Below are 22,016 nucleotides of genomic sequence, written 5' to 3'. Positions count from 1 at the left end.
AAAACCTTATACTTGCCGTGTTAACCTACAAAGTCAACTAAACTACCTTCTCCCTAATGAACATTGTGGCACTAGCCCAAGCCAAACCAGGCACTTAGGTTAGATCATGTCACATTTAAGAGTTATATAGATACTTATCAACTCTTATTAGTACTTGTCTAATTAATGACAAACTCAAGTCACCATCTTTTACTATAAATAGAAGTTTAACATCACCCTAATTAAAATAAATACACTGATCATATCTAAGTAGTAATTAGTCATGGCTAAACTTTCTAACACCATTACCCTTATCTTCGTTGCTCTTGTTCTCTTTGCTGGTTTTGGTGAGTAATGGTTTGTTCATATACTTTGAAAATGTGTTCAAAATTGTTCTTTCATTTATGTTACTAATTAAACTTTCATATACATGCGCAGAAACACCAACAGTTGTCGAAGCACAACTTTGTAGTAGGAAAAGTGAGACATGGTCAGGACGTTGTACAAATGATTATCAGTGTAGGGATCATTGCGTTAACAATGATAGAGGAGTAAATGGATATTGCGCTGGTGGCTACCCATGGTATAGAGCATGTTTCTGTTTCTACACTTGCTAATATGATTTATCAAAATGCTCTCTTTGTTGTTTGTGTGTTTATCAATTTTACATAAAAATAAGTTTGTATCATTCTAGGGATGACTTTATAATGACATGTAATGTTTATGTTTCAATGTTTGATTATGTACTCTTGCAATACTTATTATATATAAAACGGTAATACTTACGAGAAATATTTTTTAAAGGTGTAAATAACATTGCGAAAATTGATGTGACATTCTGATTGGTGCTTAGTTCACTCCGTCACAAAAAAAACACTAGACTTTAAATAATTTTCTCCATATATTTCATCATAAGATGTTATGAGTATTTATACATGTTGAAGGTCAGCGATCTAGATCTTAGATCCGAGAATATAGGAGATATACATGAATCAAAGATTTAATATAATTTACCCAAACCACTAATCATAATAAGACCACATTATTATATTTTCATTCTCTTAAACTCTATCTTAATCGACACCGATTTACTTCGGTTATAATCTCATTAGAATAGACATTTGAAAGTAGACATATTTGATTGATACGATGAACGAGAATAAACCGATCTTTCTTTATTTGAGTCCTTCGTGGGAGAATTTGGTGTAGTAGTAATAAGACATAGACACCCAAGATTCCAAGTCCTTCTTCTGAGTCGAAACACCCAAACTCAATGTTGGAATGTGTCTCTTTCGTGAATTCGATGATTACGATGAGAGACAATGGCCCAAAGAAGATTATAACAGAAATGCTCAAACTTCATAGCCCATAAAAGAGGCTATCACATTTATGAGACTTGATTCTTACTTTGACGTCGACAGTTTCAATATATTTTTCGTCCAATGATTTTGTTGTTACAAAACTCAAAAATTTAAAGGATTACTTTTGATTGATCAACAATTTAAATCAAATTAAATTTATGAAAACAAGATTAAATTTAAACGAACTATTTTCTTTTTAAAATTCCAATCTACTATTAAAGATAACAATATCTCACATTAGAAGTTGAGTAGGATCATGACTAGTATATAAGATATATGAATCTCTCCACTCATTGCCAATTAGTTTTAGGTTGGAAGCCCATAATCTAATATGCTGTCAGAGCCTCGACCACACATACTCAACCCAATCCACAATCGGTCCGGCCCAATAGTTGGCCTACCGATTCATGCCCGAAATTACCGAGATTTATGGTTAAAAGATTCGTCATTTCGAGGAGGCGTATTAAGAATAACAATATCCCACATTGGAAGTTGAGTAGGATCCTGACTAGTATATAAGATATATGAATCTCTCCACTCATTGCCAATTAATTTTAAGTTGAAAATCCGCAATCTAATATCTATGGCTCTCTCGTGGCTAAGAACCAATTTATTCCAATAAATGCTTTCACCTAAAGTTCACCAAGAATTTGGTTAAAACCACTTTATCAAAAACAAAATCCTAATGTTGGATGGTAAATTATTTCATGTTATGTATATTTAAGAAACAATAGTAAAGAAAAATATATGTTGTTTTTATTTTTGTTAAAGGGCCTAAATATATGTTGTTAATGTATTCGATTAGCTAAAAACATTTTTTTTTCATCGTACGTGTTCTATTTCTAATTAGATCGGTAACTAGTTGCTCTAAAAAAGATGTATATTCATATCGTGTAGTGCACGTTTACATCTTTCCATTCTATGACGTGTAGGTTTTATCAGCACACATGCACAAACTCAATTACACTTTCTAATAATGGCAACTATATCAATTACCATTTTTTTTCTTCTAGATCTCTTTCATTTGCACTAATTCGTCATATGTGGGAACTAGCTGGGAACCATTTCGAAATTATCATTTCTTTTTGTCAACTCATATATAGCAATTATATACATATATTATGAGAAAATCCTCTATATAATATATATTACTACAAATCTATTGGTTGGATAGAGGTCCAACGAAGACAATCTTGACTACTAAAAAGAAACATAAAAAATATTCAGCTATAAGAGTTGTGTACTGTTTTGAACCTCGCAATCTCACGATCAGCACATACACAAAACAATCACACTTTCTAATAATGGCAACTATATCAATTACCAAATATATTTTTTTGCTCTAGATCTCTTCCATTTGCACGCATTTATAATTTATTAATTTGTTTTTGTCAACCATATATATATATGTAATTATGTATGCATATAATATAAGAAAATTCTGTATATATTATATTGTTACAAATTCTATCGGTGGATATTGTCCAACGAACATAATCTTGACAACCAAAACGAAGCATAATAAAAAAAAATATTCAGCTATAAAACTTGTACTGTTTTGAACCACACAATCTCACGATAAGCACCCCCACTAACTCGATCTGACCATGCTCGCAATTTATTGAACACAACAATAGCAAACGAAATTAAGTAAGAAATTTACGAGCTTTTCTATATTTCAAGAATATATATACACTACAAAAATAAAAGGCATTATATAAAAGTACATTATTAAATCTACATAGAAGTTAGAACCATATTAACGTTTTCATACTATGCATACTATGACAGTTAGAGTTATATAAGCTCCGAGCCTACATAGAGTTATATACGCTCCGAACCATACCGTACTGCAAAACCGCACCGCAACAGTGTTGTAACAGTATCAAAAAATATATCTATATATATTTTAGCTACTATTCGAACCGCATTGCACTTCTCCCGCAGTTACCATTCGGAGCCATAGTGACTTCATTATGTATATTTTCACGTTTTTTGGCCAAATGAATTATTAACTCAGATCTGTAGTCGACATGTCTTTATAAATTAATGTAAAAATGATACTATATGGAACTATGGCTCATTGACACAAGCCCAATTCAACTTCAAGTGATTATGCAACGTATAACCCTAATCACAAATTTTACTGATAAATGTTCAATATGTTTATACTTTATACTTTATCGTATAGTAATACATGTAGGAAAAAAAAAAGTATTATTAAAAATGTTCAATATGTTTACTGATAAATGTTCAATATGTTAATATCAAAAAGTATTATTAAATATATATATATATATATATATATATATATATATATACGTTTTTGTTAAAGTCCACTCTAAATAATTTTGTAATGAATAGTTTAATTATTGTGGTTATCAATCACTTTCAGAAGTCAGAAATATGTAAAAACCGCCACATTTAAAAACGAATAAGATAATCAGAGGTCAATTCAAAATATAATTTCCCAATCTGAAAAAAAAAATAAAAAAATCAAAACCTTTCACGTCTTTCTTTTAAGTGATTAAACAACTCCAACGTGTTTCATGACTTTTATCCCATAATCCAGAAATTCGTACATTAAAATATGTAATCAGAATTATGATATAATAATAAAATTAGATCTCCATAACTATGGGAAGCTAATTTAGACGACGTTCCTATATGTATATGTCTATTATGATACAATAATTCAGAATTGGTCCACCTTTGTTGACGACATGGATTTTAATATAAGTAAATGGGTCATGGAACCTATTTAAAATATGAAATATAAAAATTACATGTTTAATAACATTAGTATATAAATGGACCGCTTTAACAAAAAAAAAAAATTATGGACCGTAAAATACACAAATTGGTTTTTGAAGTCGACTTAAAACATGCATATCTTTTTTTTATTACAACTTTTTTTCTTTCTCATTAGTTCTTCATTATTAGATATAGTTAATATAATTCTAAAGTAATAAATTATTTAGAACATATATGATTATAATGAACAATAATTTTATGACATAGTTTTCCTACAACACTCGTATTCTACATGCACGACATCTAACAGGAATTCTTTTCGCAACATACGAGACTATACGAACAATTGCAATGTTTCCAATATATATACTCTAAAAAAAATATTGCGTTCTGAGAAAATTTCCTAAAAAATTGAATTTCATACTTGGTGTAGAAAAATATAAACCCATGACCACTGATACTAGCATTTATATTAAACGTTATTATCTTATTTTAATTAATGATGTTTTATGACAAAATAAATTATATGTTTTCTTGATATATGTAACAACTTTAAATATCATTTAAAAAGAATTAAATGGGCTGCAACTCTCTTATTTACCACGACCAATTCGTAGATAGTAAAAAGGAAAATTTAATAAAATAATAAAGAATGATTATTTAAATGGTAAATTACAATATAAAATTAATACCCTAAAGAATAAATAAGAAGATTACAAAACTCTTCCACAAACAGAAAAAAAAAAACCTAAAAAACCACCGGAAAAGAAAAGATTTGGACGGTCTATATAAGAAATATAGTCATTCACTATGAAAACGATAATAATAAAAATGATTAATTATGTAGTTTGAAAAAAAAAAGAATGATTATTTAAATGGTAAATTACAATATAAAATTAATACCCTAAAGAATAAATAAGAAGATTACAAAACTCTTCCACAAAACAAGAAAAAAAGAAAAAAAAAACCTGAAAAACCACCGGAAAAGAAAAGATTTGGACGGTCTATATAAGAAATATAGTCATTCACTATAAAAACGATAATAATAAAAATGATTAATTATGTAGTTTGAAAAAAAATGATTATTTAAATGGTAAATTACAATATAAAATTAATACCCTAAAGAATAAATAAAAAGATTACAAAACTCTTCCACAAACAGAAAAAAAAAGAAAAAAAAAACCTGAAAAACCACCGGAAAAGAAAAGATTTGGACGGTATATAAGAAATATAGTCATTCACTATGAAAATACTAATAATAAAGATAAATAATTATGTAGTTGCAAAAAAAAAAAAAAGAATTATTACTTATACCAACATGCCCACGAAACATCAAAAAGATAGTCTTAAAGAACAAAATCTTATGCATACAACCTTTATATATATAATATATTTCTAATGCATAAAAAAAAAAAGAATTATTACTTATACCAACCCACGAAATATCAAAAAAGATAGTCTTAAGAATAAAATCTTATGCATACAAGCTTTATATATATAAAATATTTCTAATGCATAAAAAGTTACGTGAACGTTTGTTCTATTAATCAACTGGTATTAGCAGCCGGCCGCCCTGAAATAAACTTAGCATGTGTTATGTTCGTCGTGTCTATCTCATCTTCCATAAGTTGGAAAAGTCTATAGAGTTAAGGAAAAATTAATTAACGTTTGGTGCATATTTCACCAATTCATGACTTTTTGACACTCATGTTGTACAAGTTGTCAATATTACATTTCCATAAATGTAACAATTTGGATCTTATCTTAAGACCCATAACTTTTATTTGTTTATTGAACTTACGTATGCATTTAGATATGGCCATATGGGGTGTGAATGTGTGATTGGTGTAAAGGTACCATCGTCAATGGAGGTATCTTAGGAGTATTCTCTAATGTAAATCTTACTCTTAACATACTTCCATTAATAATGCTCTTATGTCTTTTTTTTTACCATTTTCACCTTACCGTTTTATTAATTTTGTGACAAATGTAAAAAAAAAAAATTGACCTTTCGGCCAAATTATTATCAGAAATCTGTAAGAAAAATTTAACGAGTTTCCAGCGAATTATGATTTGTCAGAAATTCTATAATGTTGTTGAAATTCATTGGAAATTTCAGAGAAAATATGGTTTTCCGTAGGAATTTTTCGACACAATTTGTATTGTCAAAATTTGTCACAAAATTTTATCGAAATTTTTAACGGGTAACATCCGGCAAAATTTCTTTAGAAAAATCCCTATTTTCTTGTAAGTATATAAGTCTTACTGTTTTTTGTGATTTGTAATTACTAAAGCAATAACATGTACGTAACATTGTGGTAATTAAGGGTTACTAATCAAAACGAATGTATCTCTTATATTGTGTGAATGTAACTCTTTTTGCAATACTAAAGTGTTACCAATTAACACATGCAGGGGCGGATCTAGAAAATTTGTTCAATGGGGGCAAAAATATAGTAAAAAAACTATCAAATACTAAATTATAAAAGACATAAAATTGTCATGTAAAAACTTTAAAACATCTTACAAAACCACTCAGACGCTCATTTAACAATTGAAACCTTTTTACCACATTTTCATTTGTGACATATTCAAATAACTAAAAACAAAAAAAACATGTTATTAAGTAAAAATTTAGAAAATTTTGAATTTATAGACTTATATTTTAAAATTTATTAATTTAAAATTTATAAATTATGTAACAAACTTCCATAAAAGCTTAACCATAGAATAAACATATAAACAATTATCACTGCAAAAACTAATATAGTCATGTATAACATAAAAACCTATATAATGTTTTCCAGGAAACATAGTTATAAGCTTGAACTGATTAAATAAAATTAACTGACTAAAAAATAATGCTTATATAATAGAAACGATTGTAAAAAAAATCAGGAAAATAAACTCACAAATTGATAGTTGTTGATTTGTTGTCACATAAAGAAAACAAAGGACTAAAGAAGAAGAAAATAACAAAAAATTAGGTATAGATTAGTAAGTTTTTAACTTATATATTAATATATATTAATAAGGTTAATGGGCTTTCCCAAAAAAAAAAAAAAAAAGTAGTTTTTTTGGTGGGGGCAGATTTTGTTTTTTAATAATATTTAATAATTTTTTAATTTTTTTTTTTTTTTTTTTTTTTTGGTGGCAGCTGTCCCCACCATCTTGGCTGTGGGTCCGCCCCTGAACACATGTGTTTTTTGCTAATCGTATCATTATCTTTCTGTTTGTTACCAAACAGGAGGGAAGCTTTATGGTTTCGTAGGTTTTCGAGAGAAAATGATTTAGGGTTCAATAAATGTTTCTTCCTGTCACCAGCCACTGTCCTACCCAATATTTTGTTGGTAACTTTTAATTAAATTCGTTATACATTTCATCAGAGTTGTTGGAAGATTTGGACCCCTTTATTTGTTTAGCTTCCGTATGGTTGGGTGAATATATACGTATCATCTTTAAGATTTGGATAAGACAGTATAGTAAATGCCTATGATAATTCTCGATGATTACAAGATATTACAAGACATGAGAGTATGAGACCATATATAGAAAAGATATTGAGCGTGTTCGTTTGGTCACCGCAGAAGGCTGCGGCGGTGCGACAGACGCAACGCTTTTGATCGCTGAATCAAATCGACGTTGCGTTCGCCGCTATGCCAACTTGCGGCGACCAAACGAACAACAAAACCTGCATTAGCAGCAGCCGTAGGTATCTGCGGCGACCAAACGAACAGCTTCGATTATTTAGATATGCGTTATTTTTCAAAATAATGCAACATGGGCGGTTTCGAGTTTATAGTATCATCAATTATGATCACCAATTTGATTTAGAAATTGTTTTTTTACAAAATACACGTAACCTTATAAATAATAAAAACAAGAGAATGACATATCAAATCAAAGTCATTGGAATTCCATTAATATATATAACACAATAGCAACTAGATGAATCAAAATATGGTTGCGACTAACTAAAGATCTTATGAGATATACAATATTTAATATGCATGCATGGGCTTTTCTTTCGTGCCACAACTTTTGTATCGATTAAGATACTAATATATGTTAGGTTTAGTTAATGATGTTTATTTATATGGTTTCTCTTGTTGCTTTATATAGTTTAATGACTCCTTACGTGGATCGGATATGATGCCACGACCATGACAAACGGTTGAACTCGGGTAGGTTCTATGGAAACAAAAGAAAATACAATTAAGTAGCTACCATTACAATAAATGTTATTGATGGTAGCTACTACCTTTATCTACAAAAAATAAATTGTTATTTTGACTATCATTATAGTCAGAAAATCGTCGGAAAAGCTATTTTCGACCACCATTTTTGTCACACATTGTATCAGAAATTTTCTATAAACTGTTGACCATAACACGTGTTTTTCTGACGAAATTTTACGAATTTTTGTGACAAATTTCCGACGATACGTGTTCGTTGATAAAAAACCAAGTTTTTAACAAATTTCTGACACGATGCCTTTATTTGCCATTAGAAGATTGTCGGAATGTTGTCGATATTTTGTTGGAAATAGTGGTGCGAAATAGCTATGTTTTCTTGTATAGTGAGCTAATATTATTAATATTGTTATCTAATCTAACATTTTTAAAAAATATAACACAATATATCAATGTCATACATTATTATAATTTAACATAAAATCATATATTATTTATGTGTATTTTTATAAAAGCTTTTGAAAAGATATATGATTATAATCCGAAATTATTATGTGATTTAACAGATTCGGAAAGATACATATGGTGCGGGAAAAAGCTTTCAAGAATTGCTATGTTAATTACATAAAACGTGCTTACCTATACAGATTTAATGTAATTAATGTATTCAAAGTTATCTTTTTGATACATACTCTCTTTTCTCCATTTGAAATCTTGAGCTGGAGCACCAACGATAGTTATGAATGTATACTTTTAACACACACATCACATGGATCAATCAATTACTATAGTTAGTATTTTTCATTTTACATAAGATTAAATTAATTAGCCAGTTTGATCAAGGAATATATTCAAAGTTAGTTTTTGTACATAGTCGTATAATGTTACTATATGTATTAACCTTTAATTACATTCCCTAATCAAACTGCTTAGTATAGGAGCAAAAGAACAATATTGTAGTTCACAACCAAGTCTCAATCCTAGCTACCACGGTCTTCAAAGTCATCTACGAAGAAATTTAGAACATAGTCATTAATCAATGCAAGATGTAAGCGCAATCGTTACCGCAACTTGATGTAATTTTGGTTAATCTCAACTCTTGTAAATGTGATTTCCAAAAAAGATTCTTTTTTTTTAATTAGAAGGTTTGGAGTCTTAAACCTGTAATTCTCCTAAGATCCGGTGAAAACCGGGTGAAAGCTCGTAATCAAACGGAATATAGTGTTTTTATGTTAGAGAATCGATTTCTCGCCTAGACTAACAAAAAGCTCCTGATCAAATAGAAATGTTTAGTAATTTTATATTTGAGGAGAATCGATATCTAGCCTAGACTAACAAGACAACTAATTCTCTCGAGTGGAAACTAATAGATTAAAGGAAAAAAGATGGCTGCCTACACCAACTATAGAGGAATGCATGGTCACACATGCCAAGTATCATATTGTATATTCAGCTACACAAACTAGATGTATTGCATGGCCACATGCATCAAGTATACAACGTCATGTAGTCAACACCATAGACATAAAATTCTGGTACACCGGTCAACTGACTCTGGCATTGACCGGTGTTGACTGCGGCATTGACCGTTTTTTACCAAAAAAAATTTCCAAACTTTATATAATTTTATTTTATTGTTAAAAAACTAAAAACTATAATTATATAAAAAAATTTGGAATTTTTTTTTTGGTCAAAACCGGTCAACGCCAGAGTCAGTTGACCGGTGTACCAGAATTTTATGTTTATGGTGTTGACTACATGACGTTATATAGTTGATGCATGTGACCATACAATACATCTAGTTCGTGTAGTTGAATATACAATATGATACTTGGCATGTGTGACCATGCTAGCCAACTATCTTTTTTCCTAGATTAAAACTACTTGGTTTTAAAAAAGAAAGAAAGGATTTTCTCTTTGTTTAATTTTTTTTACCAAAGATTCAAATCCACAAATTTTTACCAATTAAAACCAAACTTTTTCATTTTTACTGATAGCAACATTCATAGCATAGTCGCGTTACTCGCGTAATGGTGACAATGGTAGGGTTTATATGCACCACAAATAGGTTGTAAATTAGGTCGTTACGTAAACAATATTGCCAAAAATATTTCCATAGATTTCATTATCATTCATTATATAATACAACTTCCTTTATCCGCCAACGACAGTTGTGATTGTGAATGTACGTACGTGACTAGCTATGACCTTATATATAAGACATCATCATCACATTGTCACGATTTGACATAATATGTTTTTCCATTTGATTAAATCAAAATATTACGTGCATAAAGAAAATATAAACAATATTAGAATATTTGCATTTAACCAAAAGATTTTACTTTCACGATTTTCGTAACTATTAATTTACCTCTCACTTAATTATACTCTTGCGCAATTGTATCAAGTAAAATTATATTTGAATAACTATTTACGAATTCAAGTTTTTTTTAATTAAAAAAACAGAAATAATCAAAAATTTAAATTAATAAATCATTTGATTAATGAGAATGTTTGAGAAATACCTTTTTGGTGTACCACTTTTCAAAAATAACAATTTTATCAATCCATTTTTAAAATATTTATGTTTAAATATGAAAATTATAAAGTTTTATATCGTTTATAAGACACTTTCTATATAATAACTACTATTAGGAAATTCGATCCAAATAATGTCTAACGTTTTAGAAGATTTTAAATATTTTTTACAAAATTTTAAAAGTTTTTAAAAGGGTTTACAAATTTTAACAGGTTATTAAATAACTTTATAAGGTATTTATACGGTATATATGAAAGATATATATAATTTTATACATATATAAAACTATTTTGTGTGTATATTTATAAGTTTACATACATAGATAAATTTCAATATTTTTAATAGTTTTTCTGATAAAGTTTAAAAAAAATATTTTTGAAAATATTTGAAAATAAGTATTTTTGAAATTCCCCTTACCATTAATTTAAGCTAACCTAGTTTCTATATATAATACATTATCCTAATAATTTTTTTAATAAACAATCATCAGTCATCCAATCAAACACTAAACACTCACATGCTCAATTCTATCATTATGAAATTTATAATCATTAGCTAAGTACGAGAGTTTATTAATAAATAAGGTTTATATAAATTAAAACCAAAAAAAAGTTTATATATGTAAATATGTATAACAATTTTTCAATATAGTTCTGACGTTTCATTGAACAGGTCAATTTGACCAGAGACCAAAACCTTTCCAAGTCAAGCCAACTAAGCTCCACGACAACGATTTGGTATTGCACACAGACAAAACAAAACGTTAACTCCACGTGTTTTAATTACACGTTAATTTCACGTGTCGATTTTGGGATAGCCAATTGTTGTAACTTATAAAAGTTACTTCCAACCAAAATTTTAATTTAGAAAAAATATTTATATTTTGGGAGAATTTCAAAAATACTCTTTTTGCAATACCACTTTTTTAAAATACCCTTCTTTCTAATTTTATCAAAAAGTCACAACAAAATTTAAAATTTATCAAAAAAATATGTATAAACTTATATTTATAGACAAAAATTATCTTTACATGTGTGTAAATATATATATATATATATATATATATTTCATAAGTACCGTATAAATACCTTTTAAAAATCATATATAAAGCTTATAAAGACTGTGTAAACCTTTTAAAAACCTTATAAAAATCATATAAGTGCCGTTTAAAACCTTTTAAAACCTTCTAAATATTTGGATTTAGTCTCCTAGTAGTAATGATGATCTTGATGTACCTTATCAACCATATAAAAGTTTATAATTTTTCATATTTGAAAAGGGGTATTTTTGAAAATGAATAGAAAAGAGGAGTATTTTTATAAAGGGGTACACCAAAAGGGTTATTTCTCAAAAATTCTCTTATATTTTCATATAAAATTTAAGTAAAACAAATTTTTTTTTTTGGTAATGTAAGTAAAACAATTTGATCAGGCATCAAAGTCATAGAGAAAATTATATATATTTGATGTAATATTTGGAGAAACGCTTGAGACGAGACCATGTGTTTTGATATTAAACAGGAGAGGATGTATAGGTCTCTTTGATTATTCAAAGAAAAGAAAAATCATTTGGAGAAGATATTTAAAGATAAGAGACTACTGTTTGCTGCACCTACGCTACTTGTTGATTAACTAGGTGAAGATTAAGGATGGATTTAGCTGTTAATTTTTTTGAGGTTCAAGAGCTGAAAGGAGAAGCAAAATAGTTATGACACCATGTGTTTTATATTGGTATTTCTTTTTACAACGGTAAAAATTAAATATTTATTACGATAACGATGGATTACACAATATTGTCAAATCTTGATGAAAATAGTTTACGTTAAAAGTTTAGGTTAATTTTCTTTTCAATAGTCTGTTATTTTATATAATAACGATATATCATCATACATTTTATTTTATATGATAACCTTATTTGCATAATTTTTCTTTTCTATTTTTTAGTAAATTATTTGTTATATATTCATATATATTCATCGCTAGTACAACAATGGATTAAACGACCTTATCGAATTTTGATGATAGTAATCAACATAAATAATTTAGGTTTACTTTTTCTTCTGTAAACTATTGTGTTCTCTAATATCAGTATATCATTATATATTACAGCCTTATTAGTTTCATAATTTTTCTTTAATATTTATAGTAAATTATTTATTATATATTTATTTCTAGTACAACGATAGTTTAAACTAGGCCTGGGCGTTCGGGTTTTCGGGTTTAGAGATATAGAACCCGTTCGGGTATTTCTAGATTTTATGTTCGGATCGATTATTTCGGGTTTAGGTTCGGATTATCCGAAATTCTCAAAGTTCAAAATTTGAGTATCCAAATATGTCCAAACTACTAAAAATATTTAAAACCTACATATTTTTTTACTTAAATTTATTTTAAAAAGAGTTTATAACTTTAAATCAATCAAAATATACAAAAATTGGATAATTTTGACATTAGATTATTACATATAGATATATATTATTAATAAATTATTATTATATATTTATAGTATGGGTGTATTCGAATATTCTTTGGGTTTCGGTTCGGTTCGGGTTCGGGTTTTGATTTTTGGGTTTAGAGATATAGAATCCATTCATGTATTATTTTTTAGGTTTCGGGTTCGGATTTGGATCGGATTTTCGGATCCGGATATTTGCATAGGCGACTTTGTCAATCTTTGTGATGTAATCTTATCCCACATTAAGATTAAGTTTATTTTGTTCTTGGTTAATTTCAAACGACAAATGCATATATTCGTTTTTGAAAGAAAAAAAAAAGAATTGATTTGTTACTTTAATTTGTAAAGATTGATGCTATTTTATTTTCTTTTTTTTGGTGTCCAACGTAAAAATTGATGCTGATATATATATATATATATATATATATATTTTCGATGCTGTAAATATAGTAATATACTCATCCCTATTAGTATTGGTCAACGTGAAATGGTCACACACATATTAATTAACACAGCTGCGTGAATAATGAGTTCAACCATATTTTATTTACAGTCTTGTTTTCAATTATAAAATTTTCTCTTAGTCTTTGTTTTTTTTTTGGTAAATGTTTAATTACACATTTAGAAGTGTCATTTTCGGATTTTACTTATATCGTAAGGTTTTGGTCAATCCAATGGATGTGTACGCGGTCTTGGGTCTACCCATTATTTGGTCTTCTTCATACAAATTGGGAAACAAAAGGAAGAAAGTCTTTAAATTTATATAACAAGACATATATAGATGAAGATAATCAAAATTGGACAATTTTCTTCTATATGTAATGCCAAAGAAAACAACAACAAAATTCAAAATGGGATGACCTTTTTGTTTTATATAATTTAAATTATAAACCAAAAAATTTATGATATGTATTTATCTTCATAAATATATTAGTATTTAAATGAATTAGCTAATATATAACATACTATATATTTTAGATATTTAGATTACCAATTATATATTGTATGTTATATATATACTCCTTATGTATCAAAAAGATTGGTATTTTGAAGTTTTATTTATGTATTAAAAATTGATTTTTTGTTAAATTTTATCAAGTAGTGCTTAAAATTTGTAAATTTCAAGAATCATTAATTGAAAATTTTAAAAATTTGGTGAAATAATATCGACTAATAGTTATGAGAAATGTGTTTGTATAATAATGCATTTATAGCTACACATCAAATGTTTTTTCTTAAGTGTAAGAACTCTACAAGATCAATCTTTTAAAAATAGAGGGAGTATATTATATACCAAAAAAATAGGGGGGAATTTCAAAAATACTCCTTTTACAATAACACTTTTTAAAAATACCCCTCTTTCTAATTTTATCAAAAAGTCATTATAAAATTTGAAATTTATAAAAAAATATGTGTAAGCTTATATTTATAGACACAAGTTATCTTTATATGTGTGTAAATTTATAAATATATATTTCATAAATACATTTTATAACCTTTTAAAAATCATTTAAAAACCTTATAAAAACTTTGTAAACCTTTTAAAAACCTTATAAAACCTTATAAATGCCGTTTAGAACCTCTTACAACCTTATAAACATTTGGATTTAGTCACCCGGTAGTAAAGATAATCTTGATGTACCGTATCAACCATATAAAAGTTTATAATATTTCATATTTGAAAAGGGGTATTTTTAAAAATGGATAGAAAATAGGGATATTTTTAAAAAGGGGTACACCAAAAGGGGTATTTCTCAAAAATTCTCAAAAAATAGTAAATTGCCCAAAACTGCTAAAGTGAGGTGAACAAAAAAAATATAACCCGACTCAAAAACCAAACCAAACCAAAATAAATGATCTAAATGGTTTTAGTTTAATTTGAAACCCGTTTAATTATCGTTTTTACCAAGTTTTGGTTTATGTTTAGTTTTGTTAAAAACTATTCACTTCCCCAATTTTTTTAAAACTAGAATTCATTTAATAATCTCTTAAAAAAAAGTTTAACAACATCGGATCAATATGAACAGTAGTTTGGTTTAATGCTATTGGAGGGCATTTCTCTTATATAATTACTCTTAATCACTTGTATGTAAAAGCGGATTATTTGGCGCAAAAATTTCGTACCATTCCGCACATTATCGAGTATATAAATAATTATCCTCCAAATTGGCTTCTTTGAGCTAATTTTTTTATTAATGAGAAAAAAATAATTACTCTTAACCATATGAACTTATGAACCAAAAAAAAAAAAATACCCACAGCTAATCAAATTAAACAATACCTACTCTTAATCAAATAAGCTAAATAAATAAAAAAAATACCCAACTTCTCTAAAAGTACATTAAATCTAATCTCTATATTAGTAAAAGAGAAGTACAAATAGGAAATGGGTCGGGTCAATTTAGCAAAAATACCCGAAATTTGCTAAATGGATACTTATAATTTGGATCAAATTTCGGATATAGATATAAACCATAAAATCTGAACTGATTTTGGAAATACTAATATATTCCTTTTTATGTTGACCTCCATTAATATATTCCTATAATTTAGGAAACTATGTTAATTATGCATTACTCCGAAAATTATACAACAATTTCCTATAATTTTGGAAAGTATTTTAAATTAAAATTTATTCCGAAAATTATATAATAAATTCATATAATTTAGGAAAGTACTATATGTATTAATATTACATTATTATAGTTTAGAAAACTATATTAACGCAAAATATAAAGAGAATATGTTTATGAATATAAAAGATCGCAATCTTTTAAATTTTTTTTAATTAGTATAAGAAATTCTTATATAAAACTAATAAAAATATAATGTTTTTGAAAAAAAATTATAAATATAAAAAATATAAAAATGCATATATAAAAACATAATTTAAAAATATTTGGTATAAAATATAAAAAATGCATATATGAATACATAAATAATAGTAATAAAATTAATAATAATGCTAATTAGTTGGAATTATTTAAATGTATTTTATTAAATACATTGTGATTATGTAATTTTTTCAAATGCAATATCTTATCTGTATTATTATTTTTGATACTAATAAATTGGTCAAACTGAATTACATATCCTTCTAAGAAGTTTTTATAAGTTATTTATACGATATTTATGAACTATATATATTTATATAATTATATTTCTATTTCTTAATCATTATTAATTTTTATGTCATTATTTTAATTAAAAAATCACGGGTTGGCTTGCAAAATTCACAATCACATAGTAAAGCGGCTTATAAATAATTTTTTCTTTGAACACAATTCTTTGCAGCTTAATTCGCCACAACATATATTGTGAGAATGTAAATGAATATTATTTCTTTTTTCTTGGTCACCAAATTTTTTTACCTATATTATTATTTCTACTACTAATATGATCAAACTGAAAATTACATATCAAATCACGTTGTTAAATGCTTCTTTTTCTCTACTGTTTAATCTAAACTCATGTACATATATATAATTTACCGTAGAAATAATAAGAAGTATAATATATTATAATTTATTATCGGTAGAATAAATCATGAATATTCCTCCGCGCTGTAGCGCGGATCCACTTCTAGTTAAAAAAATAAACACACACACAAAACCGCCCACAACGACATAAACTTTACTTCCTCTATAAATACACCACCAAAACCCAACTCTAATCACCACATCACACCACACCACACTGAGAGAAATCTAAAAAAACAAAAACAGAGAGAGAATAAAAAAAAAAAAAAAGATGATCGGAGAACTTGTGGATCTGTTCACCGGCGGCGGAAACGAGACGACGGCGAAGAAGGTGAAAGGAACGGTGGTTCTGATAAAAAAGAACGTCCTCGATTTCAACGATTTCAACGCTTCGTTTCTCGATCGTCTCCATGAGTTCCTTAATAACAAAATCACTCTTCGTCTCATCAGCTCCGATGTTACCGACTCTGGTAAAATATAAATATAAATATAAACTCTCTCAAATTCAATTTTTCGAATTTCAAATTTTGATTTTTTTGTCTTCTTCATTTTTGTTCTGTTTTTGATTATATTATTTTTTAATTTTCTGTTTTGCGATTACCAATATATTTTTTTTGTTTTTTATTATTATTGAACATTTATTGCGAATTGAATTGTGGAACTAGAGAACACGGCAATACATGTATATGAAAATGAAACTATGAAATTAATTAATTTTTTCTAATTTTTTGGTGATATAATTTGTATGAAAAAATATCGTTTTTATTTTTGTTTAATTTGTTTGTTTGGATGTGTGGAAACTTCTTTAACAAGAAAGCTTGGGAATAATTTTGGCTTTTTTTTTTTAACTTTATTTTATTTTATTTTTTTCATTTCTCTGAAAAGACCAAAACAAAACATTGATTCTCTGTGTAAAGACGAATAAATTCATTCGACCAAAAAAAAAAACGAATAAATTCAAATACTCTTTTTGTCTTACCAAGTGATAGTTACCTTTTAATAAAAAAAAATTTATATAATAATATTTTGCCTCATATTTTGTTTAATTTTTAGATATATAAAATAGTATGATTTTTTTTTTCAGATATAGATTTTTTAATTTATAAAATAGTATGAATTTATTTTTGTTCTTTCCGGTCTCTCCAATGGTAATTATTTCAATTTTTTATATAGATAATATACTTTCTTTATTAATATTAAAAAGAAATTTTAAAAAATAAACAGAAGAAAACCGAGTTCTGTCTAATTTTAAATATCCTACATAATGTTTTTTTTTTTTTAAATAATTATATTATTTAGGTCATTTGGCAAATATCTTTAACAAAAAAAGTAATAATAATAATAATCGTAATTTTCAGTCATTTTTGTCTATTAGTTTTGTGAAATGTATATATTAATTTTGTCTAATATATGGTGTTTTATGTTTAAAAGCAAAAAAAATAATAATAATTAAGTTGTCTTAAAAGCTTAAAACTGCTCTGTTTTACTCTTTCACAGAGCAGGAAACAGAGTACGGGTTCTTCTCCCCAAAAGAGAATCTATTAACTTTTTATATGATTATATTCCATATATTTAACAAAATATTATATTGTATAATCATTTTAAATAGTATAATATATAATTATCTTTTGTATATGGTTCATTAGTCATTACAACTTTGTTATATGCAGCAAACGGTTCTAAGGGGAAGCTAGGCAAGGCAGCTCATTTAGAGGATTGGATCACAACAATCACATCTTTAACCGCAGGCGAATCAGCCTTTAAGGTCACGTTCGATTACGACAGCGATTTTGGTTACCCTGGAGCTTTCTTGATTAGAAACAGCCATTTCAGTGAGTTCTTTCTCAAAAGTCTCACACTTGAAGACGTTCCAGGCCATGGCAGAGTCCATTACATCTGCAATTCTTGGATTTACCCTTCTAAACACTACACTAAAGACCGCGTTTTCTTCTCCAACAAGGTAAGTAGACGCCTTCTCGGTTTCTTTTCTTGACTAGTATTAGTCTTAAAATGTTTTCTTTATAATGTTTTACTTCTGTTTTTTCAGACTTATCTTCCACACGAAACACCTGCAACGCTGCTTAAGTATAGAGAAGAAGAGCTACTGGATTTGAGAGGAACAGGTGAAGGAGAGTTGAAGGAATGGGACAGAGTATATGACTATGCTTACTACAATGACTTAGGTGTACCGCCAAATAACCCGCGGCCTGTACTTGGAGGGACACAGGAGTATCCTTACCCAAGAAGAGGAAGAACCGGGCGGAAACCGACTAAAGAAGATCCTAAAACCGAGAGCAGGTTACCGGTTACATCAAGCTTAGATATATATGTTCCGCGAGATGAGAGATTTGGACACTTGAAGATGTCTGATTTCCTTGCTTATGCTCTGAAAGCTATTGCTCAGTTTATTCAGCCTGCACTTGAGGCTGTGTTTGATGATACTCCTAAGGAGTTTGATTCTTTCGAAGATGTTCTTAAGATCTACGAAGAAGGAATCGATTTACCAAACCAGGCTTTGATTGATAGTATCGTTAAGAATATACCGCTTGAGATGTTAAGAGAGATATTCAGAACAGATGGCCAGAAGTTCCTTAAGTATCCAGTCCCTCAGGTCATCAAAGGTATACACATTTCTCCTTCCTGTGATGATATCTAAATATCGGCTTTTTCGATGTAACTAAGTTTGATTTTTTATCTTTTCTAGAGGACAAAACTGCATGGAGAACTGATGAGGAATTTGCTAGAGAAATGTTGGCTGGGCTAAACCCTGTTGTTATTCAACTTCTTCAGGTGAATCCATTAACTCACTCGATAACGAAGTTTCTCTTATGTTGTTCTGTTGTCTTATAGGGTTATGGTATGTTAACTTGCAGGAGTTCCCTCCAAAGAGCAAGCTTGAGAGTGAATTATATGGTAACCAGAATAGTACAATCACCAAAAGCCACATAGAACATAACTTAGATGGGCTCACTGTTGAAGAGGTAAAATACTAAAATCATATAAAGTGGTGATCTGTCAATGTGAAAGTGAAAGTGAAACTAATCTTCTTTTGCTGTTTCAGGCTCTGGAGAAGGAGAGGTTGTTCATATTAGACCATCATGACACACTGATGCCATACTTGGGACGTATAAACACTACCACGACCAAGACTTACGCGTCTAGGACAGTTCTGTTTCTGAAAGATGATGGGACCTTGAAGCCATTGGTGATAGAGCTGAGCTTGCCTCATCCTGATGGAGACAAATTTGGAGCAGTAAGTGAAGTATATACGCCTGGTGAAGGGGTCTACGACTCGCTGTGGCAATTGGCAAAGGCTTTCGTTGGCGTAAATGACTCTGGAAATCATCAGCTTATTAGCCACTGGTAATGGATACAAAATGGTTTAACTTGCGGGTAAACGAATTCTATCTACATGATTTGAGGTTAATGTTTTTGGTTATTTGCAGGACGCAAACACACGCATCGATTGAACCTTTTGTGATTGCCACGAACCGACAGCTAAGTGTTCTCCACCCGGTTTTTAAGCTTCTTGAACCTCACTTCCGTGATACGATGAACATTAACGCGCTTGCAAGGCAAATCTTGATCAATGGTGGAGGTATCTTTGAGATCACTGTGTTCCCTTCTAAATATGCAATGGAGATGTCATCTTTCATCTACAAACACCACTGGACCTTCCCTGATCAAGCTTTGCCTGCAGAACTAAAAAAGAGGTAATGCATATTTACATAACCTTGTAACATTCTGACCACAGAAACTGAATGTTTTTATGGCTTTTGAATTGCAGAGGTATGGCAGTTGAGGATCCAGAAGCACCACATGGATTACGTCTAAGGATAAAAGACTATCCTTATGCAGTTGATGGGCTTGAGGTTTGGTATGCTATAGAATCATGGGTCAGAGACTACATTAACGTGTACTACAAGAAAGATGAGGATATCCAAAACGACACTGAGCTCCAAGCTTGGTGGAAGGAGGTGCGAGAGGAAGGTCATGGAGACAAGAATTCAGAACCATGGTGGCCTAAAATGCAAAACCGCGAAGAGCTTATCGAGTCTTGCACCATAATCATATGGGTGGCTTCTGCTCTTCATGCTGCAGTTAACTTCGGACAGTATCCAATAGCAGGATACCTCCCAAACCGACCAACCATAAGCCGACAGTTCATACCAAAACAAAACACTCCAGAGTTTGAAGAACTTGAGAAGAACCCTGACAAAGTGTTTTTAAAGACAATAACAGCTCAGCTTCAAACACTTCTTGGGATATCTTTGATTGAGATTCTATCTACTCATTCGAGCGATGAAGTGTATTTGGGACAGAGAGATTCTAAAGAATGGGCAGCTGAGAAAGAGGCTTTGGATGCGTTTGAGAAGTTTGGTGAGAAAGTGAAAGAGATTGAGAAGAACATTGATGAGAGGAACGATGATAAGAGTCTCAAGAACAGAACAGGTCTAGTTAAGATGCCTTACACTTTATTGTTTCCGACCAGTGAAGGGGGAGTTACTGGTAGAGGAATACCAAACAGTGTCTCCATATAAAACAGGTCTCATCACAGTCATGTTGTGTTATACCTTTGTTTACTTGTTCTACACGTTTAATCGTTTATTCTTGTTATTAATTGGTGTGACCTATATATATCAGAATAAAAGTGCTTATCTCATATGACATATCTATGAGATAAACATGTGGTAATTAAAGAGGGGTGTATTCAAAAATGGAATTTTAAGAGATTTGAGTTTTATTGAGTTTTTAAATGATTTTGATGATTTTAGGGTTCATATGACTTTTGTAAAATCTTTTCAAATCTCACCAAAAACCATGGGATTTGGATTTCTGTATTTTTAACTAAGGAAATCCTCCCAAATCCTCTAAAATCCTTCGAAATCATTAAAAGCCAAATCCACAAATTGTTTTCAATAACAGTGAATTTTAAGTTGGATTTTGAAATCATTAGTTAAGCATTTCATAAGATTTTTTAAAATTCATGTTTGAATAACAGTGGATTTATAAGTTCTACACAAATCTCTTAAAATTCTACTTTGAATACAAAATGTTTTATGCGTAATTAAAGTAAACAATGCTAGTGATTAGTGAAGAATGAGAATGTGGTTCGTACAAACCGGAGTAATGCAATTGGGATTTGGCAGAATATGACTGGTTGATAAGAGAAATGGAAAAAGTCCAAACTTGTACAAACCGACGTAATCAAAATTCACATTTTTGTCCGGTTTGTACAAACTAGAGTAATTGA

At 28.9% G+C, this 22,016-nt stretch overlaps 2 protein-coding genes across 2 annotated transcripts; both read left to right on the top strand.

Annotated features, from left to right (window-relative positions):
• Positions 1–245: 245 nt before the first annotated feature.
• LOC17894412 (defensin-like protein 18) lies at positions 246–664 on the top strand. The gene is made up of 2 exons (XM_006301591.2): positions 246–326; positions 418–664. The coding sequence occupies exons 1-2, from the start codon at positions 263–265 to the stop codon at positions 594–596; spliced, it is 243 nt and encodes an 80-aa protein (XP_006301653.1). The 5' UTR covers positions 246–262; the 3' UTR covers positions 597–664.
• Positions 665–16,962: 16,298 nt separating this feature from the next.
• Positions 16,963–21,522, top strand: LOC17894417 (linoleate 9S-lipoxygenase 1). The gene is made up of 8 exons (XM_006300332.2): positions 16,963–17,232; positions 18,433–18,722; positions 18,810–19,383; positions 19,467–19,552; positions 19,636–19,743; positions 19,824–20,125; positions 20,209–20,475; positions 20,550–21,522. The coding sequence occupies exons 1-8, from the start codon at positions 17,034–17,036 to the stop codon at positions 21,301–21,303; spliced, it is 2,580 nt and encodes an 859-aa protein (XP_006300394.1). The 5' UTR covers positions 16,963–17,033; the 3' UTR covers positions 21,304–21,522.
• Positions 21,523–22,016: the final 494 nt, after the last annotated feature.

The sequence above is a fragment of the Capsella rubella genome, unplaced genomic scaffold (assembly GCF_000375325.1).
Source record: "Capsella rubella cultivar Monte Gargano unplaced genomic scaffold, Caprub1_0 scaffold_2, whole genome shotgun sequence".
Taxonomy (NCBI): Eukaryota; Viridiplantae; Streptophyta; class Magnoliopsida; order Brassicales; family Brassicaceae; genus Capsella; species Capsella rubella.
The sequence above is the reverse complement of the archived record's forward strand: the minus strand, read 5'-3'. Positions and strand labels throughout refer to the sequence as shown.